The sequence below is a fragment of the Clinocottus analis genome, unplaced genomic scaffold, assembly GCF_023055335.1.
Source record: "Clinocottus analis isolate CAN_PGR_092001 unplaced genomic scaffold, fCliAna1.0.p SCAF_12, whole genome shotgun sequence".
Taxonomy (NCBI): Eukaryota; Metazoa; Chordata; class Actinopteri; order Perciformes; family Cottidae; genus Clinocottus; species Clinocottus analis.
Genome location: NW_027175843.1, coordinates 15732840 through 15753347, shown reverse-complemented (window position 1 = coordinate 15753347; position 20508 = coordinate 15732840). Strand labels below are relative to the sequence as shown.

The 20508-nt window shown below is 40.2% G+C and overlaps 2 protein-coding genes across 2 annotated transcripts in view; one reads left to right on the top strand and one right to left on the bottom strand.

The window, feature by feature from the left end:
- The window catches only part of dars1 (aspartyl-tRNA synthetase 1), a 160791-nt gene that overhangs the window by 13635 nt on the left and 126648 nt on the right, over positions 1-20508 (top strand). The gene's annotated exons all lie outside the window — the stretch shown is intronic.
- Positions 1-20508, bottom strand: part of thsd7ba (thrombospondin, type I, domain containing 7Ba) — a 142743-nt gene that overhangs the window by 80024 nt on the left and 42211 nt on the right. Inside the window, exon 4 of the mRNA XM_068572165.1 lies at positions 1214-2072. Coding sequence (XP_068428266.1) covers positions 1214-2072 — 859 coding nt within the window. The remainder of the gene's footprint in view (positions 1-1213; positions 2073-20508) is intronic.

Here is a 20508-nt window from a genome sequence, read left to right as displayed (position 1 = left end):
ATGGACGATTTGATTAGGTAGGTTATTAAGATGTGAGCGCAATGCTCATTTAAGAATGTTACTTTGTAATTAGGCTGTAATTAGAAAAGCAGAATGAGGCAGAAGTCAGGTGGGAAATTCATATTCAAAATCCCCAATCCCACTTCTGAACAAATACTATGCTAATTAGACACAGTACTGTAAAAAGTACCTTCACACTTGAATCATGAAACCATTGACCTGGCCTTGTTGGGCATATCAACATGCAAATATTAAGCACAAAACAAAATACCCAAATTTAAGCCCCTCATCGGGTCAAACAAAAGTCATCACATCAAACCTGGCATGATACTAAAGCTCCCACTGCTTATAGAAGCAACATCAAACAATGAAAATACTTTTTTTCAACAGGATATTTTTCGACGAGTGATTTCAGACACAACAGCTTCTATGGATGCCAGTCAGCAATTGATTGTAACAGTCAAGTAATAGTGTCTTTTACACCGAGTAGATGGTATTTAGTCAATATCAATTACATGCTAATATTTCTCTACCCTTAAAGCACAAGATGGAAACATGCTTATTTCTGTGTGTGTAGGTATGAGTGTGTGTGTGTGTGCTTGCTTTCTTTGCAGTGAAATCCATTTTTATGAAATCCAAATACCAGGGTTTGCTCAAACAGCAGGGACATGTGGGGAGCAGCACTTGACATTTACCATAATAGCGCCTCACCACCATGCTAATATACTGCTAAAACAACAGCTTTCACATAATCCGGTTATAATTGAATGAATAACCGCCATCAATAAAAAAAACAAAAAAACCCAATAAGTTTCACAGAACACAACCCCGCATGTGAAAAATGACCCACTGGGAACACGGCGAGGTAGTGGAGGGGCGGGGCATTGATCATGTTCTTCTCATGTTACGATCCAATATCAGTGTTGAAGAACATAGACAATCAATTCCGTTGGGACTAATTCCCCTCGCAGGCGCCTACATCCAGCTACAGAGCGCATACTTAAAACTCTCCTTGTGCTACATCAGTGAAGAAAGAGTTTAATGTGGGAAGAATAAAGGGCTGTTCCCTTGACAAACTACAAACCAGCTCTTTTCACAGATCCCTCTCGCTCTCATTATAATTGTGGCTTTTTCTTGGACCTTAAGAAACCTTTTTTTCAGATTCATGGTTTTTCTTTTTTCTTCTGGCTGGTGTGAAAAGTGCTGCACTTACCTCAACATAGCATTCTTGCCGTCACTCCGTGTGCAGCGGACTTGTCGTGTCTGGTATCCCACCTCCAGTTCCCACGACATGGGATACTTGTGTTCATGGCGACGGTGATGCTGGTGTTGGTGCTGGTGATGGTGGTGAGAAGCATGTGTGTTCAATGTGACTGTGTTGCTCTCATTGGCGCTGGTGCTGAAGTCCACTGTGGTCCTGCCACTTAACAGGGCATCCTTGTGATGGGGTAGCCGGCACTCGCTCCAGGCCCCTACTTTAAGGCTGTACTGGTACTCGCCCTCCCCAGCAGGGCAGTCAACAAGGCGGGAACAAGTCCTGGTCTCAGTCAAGTTGGGGCAGCTCGCACCTCCGTACATCGGCGTTGCCAGGACGTGTCGCGTCCGATGCTGCAGGCCGGCGCTGCACGTTTTGCTGCAACTGGACCAGGAGGTGAAGTCTGAAACTACACAATCCTGTGGACAGGGGATGAGGCATGCCTGCTCCACAGGTGGGTTCTGGGAAAAGAACTCGCATATCCTCAAGGTGACTGTGGTGCGATTTGAAGTGCGCACACAATGGACTTTGCGCCTCTGGATGCCATGCTGTGCTGTAATGCATTCAGCTGTCCTCAGCTTGTGCTCGTTGGAAAAGAAAGGGACGAGAACGCAGCCTCCCCAGTCCGACACCTCCCACACAAAGAGGTTCTGGTGCCAGTCGCAGACCTTAAAGCACTGCCGCTGGCTTTCTGGCTTGTCCATGTGCTGGCAGTGGGAATGGTGGGTAGTCCAGCCTTCCATGTGGACACACCATATTGTCCTCGTCTGAAGCCCGCCAGAGCCACACTCCTCCCCGACACACTGACCCCACTGGCCTGCAACCAAGAAAAGACACACGGAGAGGGCATTTTCATTAAAACCTGCAGCTTTAGAAATAAATGATTTAAATTGCAGCTATCTGGCAGCTTGCAATCAAGCACAATCCAATGCCATTCACTTAACCTCCATGATTGCTTTATTCATAAACTAAGGAAGGAATGAACAAAAGTAAAAAAAATAAATTAAAAAAAGTCATCAAAACACTGGCAGGCATCAATATAAAAAATATGAGGTTAGTTTCTCGGTCACAGAGGACTATATTCGCTTAGATTCTTGATTCCAAACTGATCAGTATCTTATTAGTGAGACGTGGAACCACAGTTGCACTTTGGTCGGGTGTTATTTTAAAATATGCTATTGGTTTTTGTGATCTCTTTAAATCTCGTTCTTACTATTATTTGTATTTGTTTCAGAACTAAGCTGCTATCGGTTCAATGTGAAGACATCTTGTCTCTACAAGATGAGGCGTTATACATGTTTTTTTTTACAGATCTTTACAAGAAAGGCTCTTTATTTTTATTCAAAACAACCCAAACCATGTCTGTTGCTCACAGCCCACTGAGGATTTAAGTTATCTTAATGTGTAATTACCATTGGTTTAATTTAAGACTACAATAACAACCTGTCTTTAAATTAGTTTCAGCTGTAAAATAATTGTTTGCACAAAATAAGAAACACAATGACATCTAATGGCCTTTATTGAGTAATTGTCAGTGTCCAAAGCAAAAACTAAAAGAGAAACAAAATTGTAATTTAGTATGTCGCTAGCTTCAAAACCCGCTAACAACATTGCATATTGAAAATGTCAAGTGCCAGTTGACATTTTCATGGAAGATTGCATATTTCACAAGTTCTGAAAGTTGATTGAGTCTCTATCTAATGGGTCTTTATGCAAAGATAGAAGTTTCAAAACATAGTGGTGTTGAGACTGATCTATTAGTCACAACAGCTGCTTGGAAAAAATGCGTCCTTCTTAAATTAATGAAGCATCCGGAAAGATATGTCTAACATCTGCTCTTACATTTGATATAACACATTCTGAAAAACTAGATATTGTGGAAAGAAATCATGAGAACTTTATCAGTCATATTTGAAGCTTAGACAACTAAAACTAACCAAGCAGCCAAGTTAAGCTCCACTCACAAAGCTGCAAAGTCCCAGTCTCACTCCTCACGAGCGAACTCAGTTCAAATACTCTCCACACACGGTTAAGTTATGAAAGAGAATGGCAACTTTATTTTCAGGTTTCACCATCATTTCTGAGTGATGATGTGGTTGATTTCTGCAGCGTGAAACAGAGCCGCGCTCTGCAGTCACTTCCTGGAAACATCAAAGTGTATATGGGACAAAGCACACTGATTTTCCAACTCTGGCAAATAGCGGGATGTAAAAGTACTCTGTGGTCAGTGAGGGAACCAAATTGCTGATACCTTATTTTCCCCCGCTGTGAAAACTTGCATCAGCGTCAAATTGTAGCTTAAAATGTAATACTTATATGGATTCAATTCTGACCACACACCACTTTTTTCTGTGAAAAAGGGAACTATAAACTTTTCACAGCCAAGTCTACAGATGGTGAGAATATGATTCTCGAGCTAGGTTTTGGATACAACACTCATCCATTTGAGAAGAAAAGAAAGCTGACGGTTTTATTTATTCATATAGGGCAAGAACAGGTCTAATAGGTTGCAGTGGTTAGCGCCATCGCCTCACAGCGAGCGGCTCCAGGGCTCAAAATGAACAGACATGGAGAATTCATGAGCGCAGATAACGGATGGATAGATTGCAAATATAGGTTTGTTACGTTGGTCTGTATTCCATGTTGCTGCTAACACACACACACACACACACACACACACACACACACACACACACACACACACAGAGACACACACACACACACACACACACACACACACACACACACACACACACACACACACACACCTCAGTTCCCTTCCTTCTCTTGCAAAGCTAAAATGGTTGCCTTTGGTTGCTGTAATTCTTTTATAAAGTGTATTTATATATTTATAATACTGATTTTGATGAAGACCTGATTCTAGCTGTCCCTTTTTGATTTTAATATGTCCTCACATTTATACCAGAAAATGCTGTGATATTGTGTTGGCCATGTGATAACATCTGCAGAATGTAGATCAAGGTGATTTATTTAAATTGCATTTTTATAAAATGCTATACAGTATATTTGTGGTTCATGAATCCTAATCCAAAAACTAATTTGTGCCCCATTTCATTAGTTTTTGACCTTTTGTCCCCATTTTCAAAAGAAGTAGACATACATGTGAAAAAAAAGAAATAGATTCAATTAATTTGCTGGTATGATATGGTTATCGATGTCAGTCACATTCACTTCTCATCCAGTCATTTTGCTACGTGCTATGAAAAGGATAATTTGATTCATTTCTTCTAATTGGAATTAAATCGATGTAATAATGAGATCCTCCTGCATCCTAAATTGCTTTCGAATGACAACTCACTGAAAGAGTTTCATGCCCTTTCGTGCCAGTGAAGTCTGTTGTTAACACTTTGTTCCCAGGCCAATCACTGACACGACAACACTACTGCTTTTTGCTTAAGGGAGCAACATTTCAATCTGCTGAACTGTTTCATAGTTCATCGAAGCACATCATTGAGTTTATTCGTCTTGGCTCTGCAATGTTAATGGGGGCTTACGGTGTAACCAACATCATTATGTTTATGATCTTTTTGTCTTACACAAGTCAAAGGACAAGAAACCAAAGTCATTACTGCTATCATTATTAATTTACAAAGACATTTTTAAACACCGGAAAAGAAGATTGATGACTTGTCCGTTGGCTTAATTTCAGAAATGATGTCAGACATCCAGATAAAGAGGGTGCAGGGTGAGAACATGGCCGTCTTTGTCTGACACAGTGAGAAACACATTGAGGGCATTCCAGCAGACTCTTTATGGCTATACAAGACATGCATGTTTACCATAAACAAGACACGGACACATCGTTATGTGGAAATGTGAACCTGCATGTATTGAATTATTCAACTTGTAGTTGTTAGTGTTGCTTTGAACAATTGTAGTATTTGCCTCTCAAAAGGTGTCATATATTTGGTTTTCCCCAGTATTAATATGGAGGACAACAACACACTATAATGTGGAGAAAGCCATAACAAATTCATTGGAGACACCGAAATGCAGCAGTCAATAAAAGCACAGCCTGACTTATACCTAATGAGAAAAAAAGCCTTTGCTTTATGGAAACAGAGCTCTATTAGGAGATCAAATTTTAGGCACTTGAAGCCTGAAACCATTTGGTTACAATAGCCCTATTACGCAGAAAGCCGGTGGCTATTCTATACACGCCACATTGAAAATGAGCTGCATACAACATGAGGCCAAACAGAAACAGATGAAAATAGAACCAGAGCCATTTTTCATTGCCATAACCATTTAACTTTATTAATAACTGTGCATTGCCAAAAGTGGAACTTCACCAATACGTGTGCTGTTTAAAAAGCACAGCTCTGCACGTTCTATTGACGACCGTGCATATTGTTGTTCATTAGTAATTTTGAATGCATAATTAGGACCACGTTTGCTCAGTTTATTACAACAAACTGAGCGAACATGGTTCTGCTTTGGTTTGAATTCGTAGTTTGAGCCCCAGCTTAAGATGATGTGTGCCAGGCTGTTTGTTCCCAACCTCAAAGACACAAGAAGCACTTTGAACAGGAGAGACATGTTGTTTCTCTCAGAAGAGAGAAGAGGCTACCCGAGATCACTCAATGCCCTGAACACATCTACACACATGAAAACATGTTAATTAGACGCATTAGACGGTAGATATCAGTTGTATTTAACTTCAAAAAGCCGAGTCGTACAACCGGCAGTGGAGCGCCACACTGAGATGTTCTCAATTCAGTAAAAAGTGACAAGACGAAGACAAATCGGAAATGGGTGACACCCTGAAATAGAACGGAAAAAGAGCTCTCCCCAAATAAAAAAATATGTGCGGCAATTCACCAACGAGCTTAACGACCTTCAGTGTCGCGTCAACGGCGAGCAGCTGAGTGCACTGCTCTCGTGGTCACTGCATGGCACTCTTTCATGATCACCCCTCTTTCATCAGCATGGTCACCTCTGCTCAATGTTGCGGTTTTCCCGCTGTGCTGGGGTATGTGTGCCTGATTTATGGAGGTGTGATTGGGAGTGATTCCGCTGCCAGGGGAGCCAGCTAACACAAGCACTATCTCCTAAGCTCTGAATAATCACTCTCTCGATCTGTCAGCATCAGCATCTGTCAGCCCCTCAGGAGGAACAAGTCACCCACAGCTCCTTCATTCCTGACGCACTTAGCTGCCTTTCCTTACCACCCTGGGGGGTTCCAGTGCCCCTGGGGTCGCCTGCTATATTTACTATTCCATTTACGTCCGGGTATAAGAAAGAAAGTAACTGTGCAGGAGGCTGATACAATGCAGGAAAAAAGGCAGGAATTAAGCTCAGCCGCTGTGACTGAACATGTCTTCTCTTTTGCATCATTGTTGGGTTGAACCCTTAAGTTGGACAAATGATAGCAAAGCTTCACGACAATAACAAGCAACACAACAAAAGCAATCTCCACTGTGCCCCGAAACCAGACAGACGGAAACAAAGGAGAAGCAAACAGCGAAGCATTAAACTGTCTCTTAAACTGCGACGTTCCGTCAGGAGAAAACTGCACTCACCACTGTTCAATCCTTTGCCTCTCTGGTCTCTTTAATTACATTTGGTAAAAGCATCACTGAGGCAGGTCTGTAAAGTCTTAAACAATGTCTCGGTGCTTACAACTTCATGTCGCCATTTTGAGACTGTTAATGTTCAATGTTTTGTTTTGCTGCTCGAAACTTTGAGAGAGCAGCTGGATTCCACATGCCGGGAGGTGCTTCTGTAAGCCATGCCCTCTGCTCCAATGTGTCACGAAGGGAGAAGCCGCCATCTTTTCTGAGCGTTTATTGATCACATTGCTTTATCTACTGCACTGTCCAAACACTTTATTTGGCTCGTAGGAGAAACGCATCAATAACTTGAGTTCTGAAGAGACTTCTCTATTAACAACGTTCAATAATGCTACTTCAACAGCACAGTGCCACTCTTTTGATTAATTGTCATTTAATTCATTTGCTGCAGTGACACGTACAGAGAGCCATGAAGCTTTTCTCTCCACGCTGCAGTTTTTGGTGCATTTTCTTAGAAAACATCTGCTGAGTTTTCTTGCCATTTATCTTCAACTTCCCTGCCCAGGTTTAGTTTGACTGTATAGATACATGCGTCCTCTGTCACAACACTTTTTAATTAAATGATACCTATGCCACTGCACCTCATTATGCATCGAGTCATCCCCCATGCCACACTTCCATCACTTGTAATTTATGAGCAGCGGGGTGCATCCTCAATTACAACATTCATATATGCAGAAATTCATCTGATTATCACCAGGCAGTCAATCCCTGTACAGAAGCTCTGAATCAGCTCATTTTTGACTGTGTGTTTATGATGCAGGTTAGAGGAAAATGTATAAAATGTGAAAAATAAGTTGAAAATCATTGCCGTGGAGATTTCACGAGCAAATGAACTGACACAAACACACTCATCATCTGCAGCTCAAAATACAATGTGTGTGATGATAAAAAAAGAATGAGCAGCTATTGTGAGAATGTTGACCTTCCTGCTCAAATATTAATCATACATTACCATAAATGCTCAATAAGTGGATGCATTATAATATTTGTATTTGGGCTTGACAATGAGATCCTTACTGCAGCTTGCATTATCCCGAGGAAAAGCATTCAATACACTTCAAGGCCCCACTCTAATGAATAACCTACCTTAGGGCTGGAATACTATACACATGGCCCCAAAGGGCTATTGGTATAAATTAGTATTCAGCCTTTCAGCACCCATTCCAGACCGACAGTACTTGAATGCTTAATCGCTAACTGAATGGCGAGCAGTGTAAGCAAAACAACACTAACACATGTTGTGCCCATTGAGTGATGTAATCCCCAATTGGCCCAATCAAATGAATACAAAGCAACCCCCCTCTTTTGCCCCCAAACAATGTCATTTAAAAATGCCAAAGTTCAGCAATAAGACTTGTTTCCTTTCCATCAACGAGACTCTGATTTGTGGTGTCGGAGATATTATGTGTGATAAACGGACAGACCAACAAACACACAGACTGGGACTGGTCCAGAGTGTGTAGCTTGATTTTACGTGTTCAAAGAGCCGGCCTCACACTCCATAAAGCAGGATGCAGGACCTTCAAGCTCCTCTGCTCTGATTTAACTGAAATCCATAAAGCGGTAAGTAACAAAGATGATCATATTAATACCGGCATGAAGGCTTCTAAGTGCATAATCAATGATCTTTAGTCAGAATTAGAATGATATACCACCGCCATATCCAATGTGATGAGTGCGTGGAGGTAAAAAGCGATACGACACGCAAGTAGCGCTACTAATTCCAGGTTACTTTCTATGGCAGTTTAGCTGCCGAGGACGACTGACTTTGCACTAAAAGCAATTACAAACGGTACTAAAAACATGAATACAATATCACATAATTAACGCATATCCAAACACAGTTTTATATAAATGTAATGTGTTCCCAAGCCTTAGATTAGAGGCCAAGTGCACGCATCAAACTGAAATGAAACCTTGGCTGGTATCGGAAAGCTTAATCTGTAATATATGACTGCATAAACACAGATGAAGAACAATCTTGGCGTTCTTATTTTTCTCTCTGCCTGATCTAGAGTATCGTCTTTCTGGATCGTTGCGTGAGTCATGAGTATGCTAACCTGCCCATAGCAGTAGCCTGTCAGAGAGTTTAGACACAGCCTCCTTCTCATAAATCAATACGAAATCCATGGATTGAAGTTTGATGGAGGTTTTAAGTTTTAATACAAAATGTGTTATTTTTTGCAGATTTGCCAGTTCTACAAAAAAAAAAAAACTATGATAACACCTAACTTTCAAAAGTAGTTACAGATAATAAAGGGCATGCTGACACAATCGACACTGCGTCATGCCTAATATTACTTGCAGTTAAACTGAGAACATGTTAAAAAAAAGTGTCTGATTGCTTTTGCAGCTTTCCCTGATAGACTCAAGTTATTAACCCAAATATATAATCTCTGAAACTGTAACAGGTTGACAAATAACATTACATTTTGTGTAATGTCATGTCAGCACAACAGGGCATGGGAATAGGTTTTTATACCCAATGTTCAACAATAAATCCCATTTCAGCGATGAACTGTGATCGTGCCATCATGTGTCGCTAAAAAAAGTCTCTCGGTCAAACACGGACGAGACTTCTTCTCCCATTGAAATCAATGTTGGATTTATTCCATCCCATATTTCATCTACAAAGTAGACATTGTACGATCTAGATACATAGATCCAACTTTGATTTGAGGCTATAAAATCCCCACAGAGGTTTCTCTGAGAATCAACTCGGTTACACTTATGAATGCTCCAGTACTTGAGTCAGTATTTCTTTAAGACATACGGTATACAGCGGGCACCCGGCAGAGGTGTGCTATACTGCGGTGATCGGAATCTTTTTCCGTGTAATTGCTTGCCTCATGTGGTCTCTTCAAGTCCCTGCACCAGCCTGTGTAGAGGTGACAAGTAATTGGATAGGATGTCATTCACTCCTCTGTCTCACCGTCTTCCGCTGACCTGGATTTCTCTTCCTTAAACACAGGAGCAGAACTAATGGCCATATATCTACAGGTAGCAACCTGAGGAAAGACCCTAGTGTTGTGATAATACAGGTGAGGAGGGCCATGGGATAAAGGACAGAGATAATGCATCACAGTTTGTATTAAATATACTGCATGCTTGGTTTTTAAAAAAAAAAATATATATATATATATATATATATAAATAATCAAAGCACCTATCTATTTATTTACATCAGAGGATACTTTAGCATATACATCAGCAAAGACTTCAACAATCATGGATTGCAATGCAGGTGAGTTCATGGCGCTGCAACGATGGACTTGAATATGACAAAATGACAAAAAAAGAGGAGAAATGCACTGAAACGTTTGGACATACCTGAAGAGAGAACAGGGGAATAAAGGGACCGCAAGGAGGACTCCTCATAAGTGTTTGAAGAGCGCTGTGACAAGGTAGCATTCACGGTTGAACATGGAATTTCATTTGAACACTGAGAGCTGACACGGCACAGAGTTTTTTCTTTAGCTGCTCTCAGAATGAGCAGCAATTCCCAAAGTGCTGCTTTTATCCAACAGAACAATGCAAACTGGGTAGTGCTCATACCTCCACAACAAAAATAGTGCTCAAAATGGCCCACATCATGCATGTATTTGTTGCATTTATTGCATAGTTACACAGGACTTGATTACGGGCATGTAAAGGAACTAAATTCAATCAAATGGTTGACGCACTAATCAATATATATATATATATATATATATATATATATATATATATATATATATATATATATATATATATGTAATGAAACTGCAAAAAAATCCAATATTTCGTCATGTCTGCTCAATGTCTGCCCACAAATTCACCATACCTAAGTGCTGGAAGAAAAACGTATTTACTCTTAATCACTGTTTAACTGTTATATTAATAATCATATATGATGTTTCATGGCCTGTGAAGAGTGAACTTTGCCTTACAGAAAATTCACTTTTGGGAGTCAAGCTATCTGCTATATCTGTATGTTCCGGACTGAAGCTAAAACACATCATTGTGGTTGTTATGGTTTAAAAACATATCTGGGGGATGACGGGATGAAGGTTCACGATAAGTGCAAGACGTCCGGGTCTCTGTGATTATGTGATTATTGTATTTAAGAGGTTACTTTTTTTACTTGCGTTCGAAGAGAGCAGTCCAGGATGCGCAATTCACAAACCGTGTTGTGTAATTCTGTCTCTGCTCATTCTCTGCAAAGAATAAATGTTGTGATCAATGATGTCACCAAACGGTGTCGAGCAAACACAAAGTTATCCAAGCTTCCTTTGCTTTGCCGACTTGTTTTGAACTCCTACATGTTTGCCAATCAACAACCGTGTGAAAGAATGAATAATGCAAACCTGCAATATTACCCATGAGATTTGACAACGCAACAAAAACTATTATATTTATTATATAATATTGTAACCATACTTTTAACCAACCCCATTTAAGTATCACAGCCATAGGTCTGCTTAACGTTGCTGCATTCAGCTTTTGACAACACTTACAAACCTTACAAAATGTCTGTAAAATTGAGGATCAAATGCATTAATACTTATTAAGTACTAATCTTCCCATCCCAGGAAGCAATCGGCCTCACTGTCACTGGAAAAGAATCGCAATCCACTACGACGCTGCTATTTCTCAAAGCATCTTACGCTGTCATTTCATGGTCCAGTCTTAAAACAGACAATTATTTCATTACATGAACCATAAAATGGCTCTGAATCTGAGATCAGGACCAATTCAACGTGGACTCCGAACCAAGAGAGTTTCCCTGACAGAAGAAGTGATTAACTAAGTCGGGTGGCCTGCAGAGTGTATCCTGCAGAGGGTAAATACTTTACTTTTCCTCCATCTGTCATTTTTGTTCCCTTTGTCCCTCAGTTATTAATCAGACGCTCGTTCATTTTATGGTAATTTGTGGGAGGTCAAATAAAATAAACACATATCGGTGTCACAGCTCAATCAAATGATGTGGCCATAGAAGAAACCACATGAGAGCTCCTGAAGGCTTTTCCTTTCCCCGATGTCAAAGTCAACAAAAGCTCAGTGTTGAGCTACAAGAAACACTTCATCAGGGATCCAAACAAAGCCAACAGCCACGATGCAGCCATACTCTCACTTGTTATCACGGAGTCCATTAGAAATGTGCAGACACCCCCAACTCCAGTCCTCTGGGAGACTGAAGGACAAAACACTACTAAAGTAGTTGAGTTCTACGACTTGGAGGTGAACCTTCCTCCGATCACCCAGATAGCACAAAGGACTGTCAGGCTGCAGTGTGCAAACAAGCCAAATTCTAATCGACGGGAGAGTGTGTCAATCACAAGATTCTGTTATTTTTGGCTAGTCTGCTGCTCGGTTCAGTTGCTCGATCCACCACATTTGTCCTGAGTGAGCTATCTATATTGACCAACTGACCTACATGGACTGCAGAGTGAAAGCAGCATGTCGGCAGCACGGCAGCAGCCCAAATCCTAATGCTGCGTTCACACCAAAAGCGTTGCGAATTTTCGCAACGCTTTTGGTGTAAACGAAGAATAAGTAAGCAGATGCATTCAAGCACAGCCGCCTGGGTCAACAGTGTTTTTGCTGGGATCATAATCATCGTAGTTGCACAAAAATGTAAAAAAAAAAATATACTTTCAAATACCATTTTGGAAATATGTTTCCAGTTGCAGCTACCGACATGCTTTATTTGTTAATTACAGCTTGCATAGATGGCTGTTCTGGTGAAATAAACTTGTGTGTGGTCCGTCATATTTGAGAGGGACAACTGAAATATAAGGCTGGAAAACGCCACATATATCAAAAAAAAAATTGTCGTATGACGGTGGACAATTGTCCTTAAGGGTCTAGTGTTCCTGAAAGAACTAGTGACTCAGCCACAAAAGAACAGTCACACTCAAGAGTTCAAAGCTAAAAAAAAAAAAAAGAAAACAGCATTATGTAAACTATAATCAAGGCTTGTTTGATAAATGTAAGCCTCGCTATCCAACCGCATCCTTCAACTGTCACACTGTTACACAATGTGCATTATGCTCCTGACTGATCTCTCGTGTGAGAGCTTGGCATTGTCTTCTTCATTCTTCAATACACGCACAAAAAGAACGAAAGCTAGGTAAGTGTGTGCACGCATCAAGGAGGTGCGGGGGTGTGATGCATGGGTTTTAAACAACATTAAGCCTGGTGCCGCTCACCCTGAAAAGCAGCTGTGCGGCTTGAATTTTGTAGCTCATAACTCACGGCAGAAACTGAGGCCAGGCATTCACTGCTCTCAGTATGAATTGAATATTCCCTACCAGGCTGCCAGCTTCTTATGTACATCTGTAATACAATCGTCCCGCAGTAAATTCTACTTTTATAAAGTATGCATGTGGTTTTTGTTGATAATGTGTCAGTTCACTTTCTGAATCATTTTGGAGGCTGTCGTGTGTGATGCTGTTGAATTGTATCTTGTAACATTGTGTCGACATTTGAAGTGACTGTTACAGCTGTGGTAACGCCTGTCTTTTTAATGTGACCTGGCACGTCCCGAAGGCTAGTTTTATCTGTCAGATGTGAACATTCTCTGGGCGATCCTGAGCCGAGCGCAGTCACAAAACCCACATCTCGAGCTATCCAATCTAAACTGTGTGAACATAAATCTGGCTACAGCCATGATACTGCCAGCAGCAACATTCACTTATCACACGCCCCTTTGACACGGTACATGTTGAAGGAACAGGGGGAATACGCCAATCTTGCCGAGGCTTTCTTGCACAGTTTTGCTCTCCTGCTGTTCTCTGCACAGATCAGGGAAACGCTAGAGAATATACAGAGCAACACGACAGAAGAAAACTATTGGGATCTTTTTCTCCGCGGGAATCCAAAAGCTGCAGCAAGCTCTGTAAAATATCCATCAAATGATTCCTATACAGCCACATGAAATTGTGGCTTACTCTTCTACTCGCGGCGTCTTTCCTCAGTCATCTGAGAACTCATCCTTCGTTGTGATCTCAACTACAAATCCCGTAAACCTTTGCCACTGCATCTTGAGGTGTGACTCTATCGAGGTGACGAATTCTGACCACAGACAGACACAAATATAAATACTCACACAGACTCACAAGGTGAAAACGATACCAGCGTTGCTGTCACAGCTGCTGAGAATACACTCTAGCGGAGCGACTAATGCAGGTCATGATATTCAAGCTTCCGTTACCGAATTCATTCAAGGTTTTTGAATAAATGTCATTTTCACTAGCTACACAGATCTTACGGATCTTGTGATAAACACAAGTCCAATTAGAGCTCTTGAGAAATGCCTAGTGCTGTCTAAAAAAAAGATTCAAAGAGTGCTCATATTTATTGCTGTAGGCTTGATTGTGGAAGTGCAATCAACTATTGAAACTGAAGACACTTGGCTGTCTTCAACAATTCTGGATGTTTTAACATCAGTGTAATTGTGGTCGTAAAAAGTATGAAAATATATTACAGGTATAAACAGAACACAGATAATATATTTCAACAAGACACTCATAGTATACAGTAAGTGGTCTCTTGTGAAAGAGTGGAGACTGGCCTGGGATGTCATTAGATTTATGGACTGAATTATTTTCCCAGTCAGAACCTGCTTAAATCACAGATTTACTTTGCAAATGTCACAAACATTCAGTGTATGGAGAGTTAGGGATCAATATTGTTAAAATGAATTTAATCTTTTAAAAAATAAAAATGATAACATCCCAGAAAGTGGCTGTATTAAAGGTATTGTTTTGTTATTGAGACCAGCTAAATTAAAGCCAATACCCAGCCCTAATACCACATCTTTTAGTCAGCATTGTGACAAATGTAATTATCCGTTTACTGGTTGACCATCTAACACTCATTTAAAAGAACTAGAAGCAGGAAGAGGGGACTCAACGTTTTAGTTGTCATTTTAAGTTCCAGTGGACATTAATCAACAGCATTTGCTTAACAATGTATTACAGTAGTTCCTGAGTAGAAGATTAGGGAAACCTCCGACCAATTTTGTCCCCCAGCTGGGCAGAGAGTTTTAGAGCCAATTATATTTTTGAGAGCTCTTCTATTGGGACCTTCCACGGATTCTACCTGTCATCTGTTGGAAATCTGCAACCATCCGGTCATAATAGTTCATGCAGCGAGATAATGAAAAATCTTGAATATCCCTTTCTGATTTGGAGGTTGTCGCTGCTGTTTCCCAATGGCTTACCTTAAAGAAACATGACTTGTCACTGTATTTCAAGGTCCTCCCTATTTCATTGAGCTCATTACCCAACTATAATACTTGAAAACTACAGTGTAGTTTTGATTATTTAATCATTTCTGCAGACATAGTAAAGACTGCTTCAGGATTATGAAGTTAAAATGAACAAGAACTCATTGCATGACGGAGAATCTTAAGCCACTAAGGTCCTACGTTGTTTCGTCACAGCAGCCGACCTGTGCAAATATTGACAGTATATGAACAATAAATCAGGAGATACACTCATTAGTTTGGTCTCTTGGTGGCACCAGGTAAAGCTATATGGTCGTTAAACTCCAAAAATGTCTTCCTGTTGGGAGCCTCAATATTCACAGCCAGAGTTTGATATGCACAGAAAGACCGAGGCCATCATATTACCTCCACGGCAAAGGTAATAAAAGATCAAACATCACTCTGCAAATCCTAATTAAAAGTTCACCTGGCTTCTCTCCTCATGATTAAGTGCTGGGCGTTTGGGGTATGAAAATGATGCATGGCGTATCCAACTTATATTAATTATGTGCTATGAGTTTCTTGCACATTCACATCCTGCAAACTCATGGTTAAGAGTCTTTCCCTGTATCCCATTTTTACAGAACGGCCTGAACATAATCACAGACAGTGTGTTCTGCAGTAACTATGGGGTTTGGGTACAGTGCCAAACAAGTATCTTGAAAAGATTAAGCATTGACTTTGCTTGAAACATTGTCTTGATTGTATTCATTGTTCGGCCTACTTCATTTTTCTCCATTTGATCATTTGATTTGTGAAAGACAAATTCGATTGTACAGAGTATAGAGTATATTACTGCTCCCATAAATTCAGCTCATTAGATCAGCCCACAAGTTCTATCCCTGCTGGTCAGCTAATAGCTGTGATGAGCCGATTGCTACCGGGCCTCTAAATCTGATGGTCTTGGTTTAATGATGCTTACTGAGCAGGATAAGAGCATCTGCCAAATGTATATATGTAATTGTCGACATGCTTCGATACAGAATATAACGCCGTCTCATGGTGAACAAAATGAATGAATAAACAACGTCAGACAGTTTAAGTGTTGGATTGACTGTCAGCCTGTTCATATGTGTCAAAAAAGGGTTGTGGTTATGTGTCAGGGCTGTTTATGTTCATCATTATCTATGAGGTAATTTAACAGCAACAAAAAGTAACCACCTTTGGGCAAATAGGTCTACTGTTCCACACATACTGTAAAAGAATTCCTTTGTGCACAGGAAAAATGAAGATAGCAAACATAGTATTGTTCTCATAATACCTCTCACTATGAGTGACACTATGACACATGAGTTTGAAATAAAAGGAATATGGCATTTACATGGCATGCCAGTACAGTTTTGAATGTAATGCCGTCATGAGACTGATGTACAGCTTTACCACCTTTTCAGCTTCTTCCTAAAGTCGCTTTTCATGCAACGCTTCATTAGTGATGATCAGCTTCTTTGGATATTCCGACTTTGTCATTGAGTTGCTTTCTGCCATTCTTTGGCTCGGGCCTCACGCTGCCAAATCAGCTAGTTTGAGAGCATGATCCCTGATCAAGGAAAGCCCCCCGAGCAACCCTAGAGCGAAACTCAACAGCACCCTTTTCCCACCGCTGTCTGTTTATCATTAAACTAGTGTTCTCTCCTCGAGTTACATCTTATTGAAATGCAACTTTGAGAGCGTCTCATTTAAATCTCTGTGAACTAGATTCCCACTTGACTTCCATATAAGTTCAACATTACAACTTCAGGTTTGTGAAATTCAGTAGTACTTTTATCAACAGGATCCAGGGTTTGAAGGCAGGGTAGTGGTAGTCCTTAGATAAAGTCACTTTGCTGAGATGAATAATTATTAAAAACAAATGTGTGTGCTAACTCCCTCTAAAGACATTGGAGACTTCATCATCTGCAATGTGTTGTTATTTAAAAAGAACTGCACCTACTGGGTAAAATGATAGGCAAGGATTTCGGAGCTACATTTAGTAAATCAAACATTATTGTCAGAAAGGTTTGATTTTAGACAGCGCTGCAGCGGGACTCTGGCGGTGGTAATGACGGTCTGCCGGTCAGTTGGTCTGTTGCCACTTTAGTGGCAGATGGTGACCACTGTGAACATCGTATCGGTTTAGCATTCAGCTCATACAGCGGCATGCTGGTGTTAGCATTGAGTTTGTTGAACTGATAAACATGGCTGGAGAAAATTGCAACTCCTTTAGTAAATAAAAGCAGAATTACTCAACTAAAGCCATCAGGTGGTGATGTTTTTGTTCCAGTGACTTCATGAATAAAATACCTCTATTTCAGTTTGGCTGGAGGTGTGTTTTAAAACTATTTAAAATGTGTTTTTGACAATTCAAAGGGTCCGATTGGTTCAAAAATGTCTCTCAATTGTGTGCTGACATACAATGAAAAACATTGTTTACTTGAATCACTTTTCCATATTGGCCTTGAATTGGACCCTCTCTCACAAGACTTTACTTATTGTGAGAGCTGGAGGACAATGTACCCAACACTAACTCTGCCTAGCAGATGCATTCAGAAGTTAGCCAAAGCTAATATGAGGCTTCGGCTCTCCGAATTAGCCAAAAGATACGGCCTATGTGTACCAAAGTGTGTACTATAATTACTCTGTCCTTGGTGAATAATTACTATAGTGGAGGTTTCTCTTGCCTGAAAATGATCCGGCTATGTTTCTATTGCAATAGCATAGACGTCCTGTGGAATTAATTAATTTTCACTTTAAGAAAAGGTCCCTCTATCACCTCATGAGTAAAGCAGAAAATTGCAAACCGTGAAGTCCACACTGTGATTAAGAAGTCACTCACAAAAACATATGCAACAGCTTTACTCAACACAAAAGAGTTTGAAAGGCAATAATTAAATTGGTTTGTTGTGCCCATTACGGTCAACAGGTTGATCCAGCTTTCCCTCGGCTCTCTTCAACAAATTATTATTCAGCTACTGTTACTGAATGAAAAATAAATAAATAAATAAAATGTAACTGACACCCACAGAATTCTCTTGATGAAACTAAAATGTTTATAACACAATCAGACATTTATGAGGACACAGACAATAAACAACTTTACTTTAATTGATATGCTGGTCAGTCTTAGTAAGTTCCTGTATTTTCTTTGTGTATATATATATATATATATATATATATATATATATATATATATATATATATATATATATATATATATATATATATTCAAACATCTGACTTTGTAAAGGTTATGTATAGTTGAGTTCATGATTACAATGCTTGTATTTTCTTGCCCTACAGACTGGATGTTAATTGCTCTCCCCTCCCGATCATGCCTCTCACCCAGGACACTAATTTGTGCTGAAATGTTGAGAATGCTATACATTCATTGATTACGAATAGGGACACATGTATATGTACATTGCCGTGTCGGTCTTGATAACAATGTGGATCTATGTTGTGTAATTGTTTAATTAATTGTGTCTTTAATTGATCAGGCTTTATTCAGGTAATGATGTCAAACTGTTTGGTCGTGTTCAGCATATGAAGTAATTAAAAAGACTCTGGAAGTACGTCGGGTCAATTCTGTCAAGTATAGGTTAAATAAATCAGGATAGTTATTAAAATGGGAGTGGTTGTGCTGTGTCCGCCAAAAAACTACACAATCTCTTTCTCATGAGGAAAGAGCAACAAGAAGACAGAGCATATCTCTTCTCTTCTGCACTTCGACTTTGGGCACTGAAGGGTGGTCTCCTTATCTCCTCCTCTGCCCTCAGGCCACGAATGGGTGAGGAGCACAGTTCTGTCCGTCTGCAGGCCCGAAGGCCCACTGCGAGCAGAAATGTCTCCATAGGCTGAGAGGACAACCAGCTAACAACCTGAAGAAGTGCCTTCCTTCAAAAATGATATAACTTTGAATCCTGCACGTCAGATCTCTCCCTTGTGGCGTTGCCGGTTCTGCCTCTTCCCTTGTGTTCCTGACTCAATGACCACCCGTCTAATGTGCCATGCAGCTCTAACCTGCGACGCACCCATGTGCTGAAGATTTATTCCATGCAACTATTGAGAGAAAGGGACTCTATAAGAAAAGACTGAGATGAAAGGTATTTTAAACTGAAAAAGGTGCTATAATGACCCCTGCCGAAAGGGGAATAATACGATAATTCAAAATCCGCTTGAGAGACTAAAAGACGTGGAAGAACGGTTCAAGCCGAACCCCAACCAGGTTACGAAGGTATCAGAGAAAGCTAAACCAACTGCCACTGAGCGAGAGATGGAAGAGTGCGATTCAACAAACTTCAATCAGCCAAGAGCTTTCAGGGACGGAGAGGTGAACAGAGGAACAGCCTCTGCATGCAGCTTAACCTCAAGTCTGCCCAGTGGAGCCGTGAGGTGAAACAAAAGCATTTCCAAATGTAAATGAGCTTAATGGTTCTAGGCAAATTTAATTTAAAATCACATAAAAAATAATGTTAGATATAAATATCTATAATATTTAATTGAAATTTAAATCATATAAACGGTGCTTCACAATCTTCCCGGTGCTTCAAACACTTTTCACTGCTGAAAAGTGCATTTATGTTTTTGTGCTAAATGTAAGGTCTATAAAAGAACAGCACACAAACTATTGTAAAATGTAGCTAGCAATGATTAATTGGTTATTAATAGAGAGCATGATGAATGTGGATCAGTGCTTGTCGTATGAAGACTTTTCTGTTTGCTGTTGCCTTTAATTCAACCAGATTCAAGGATATCCATCCCTGCATCTCACTACTGCATTTTATTTCTTAAACTGCACAGCAACTTTTATTCTTTTTTTTACTGTTATTTAATGTTTTAAAATGAACGTTCCTAATTGTTTTTAAATCTTGTTTTCTTCCACATTATGTTTTTACGCTTTTAATGGTTTTATGTGAAGCACAATGTGCCGTACAAATACACTTGTCTTGCCTAATGGTTATACAGTGCTATAAGACGATTGCATTATAGACACGGGCATCGTAGAAAACGTAACGGAAAAGTCCAACATCCAGTGTCTCATATTAATTTAGGGAGCATTCAGTGGCCTGTTGCAGCTGCTGTCAATGCAGGAGCTTCATGACTCCCTGGATAATTGTCATCAATCAGTGTGCAGTGTGAGAGAAGTCCCGACTAATCCCGGAAGCATCAAATGCTGACATTTTAAGTGGAGCCCGTGAATTATAGCCGAACAATGTGCTACTAATCTCTACACAAGCCACGCTAGAATCCAGAAATTCAAGGTCTGCGCTGTTAGTACCTAAACACAACCATGTAATCAGTCTCTAGCTGCTATATAAGTGGACATAGTAGGAGGAACACATGAAATACATTGTCACTTTCTCTATCGAGATGTTACAATTCACCAGATGTGTTGGTTTATTACGTTTCCTCGTCATTGTGAGAATGTC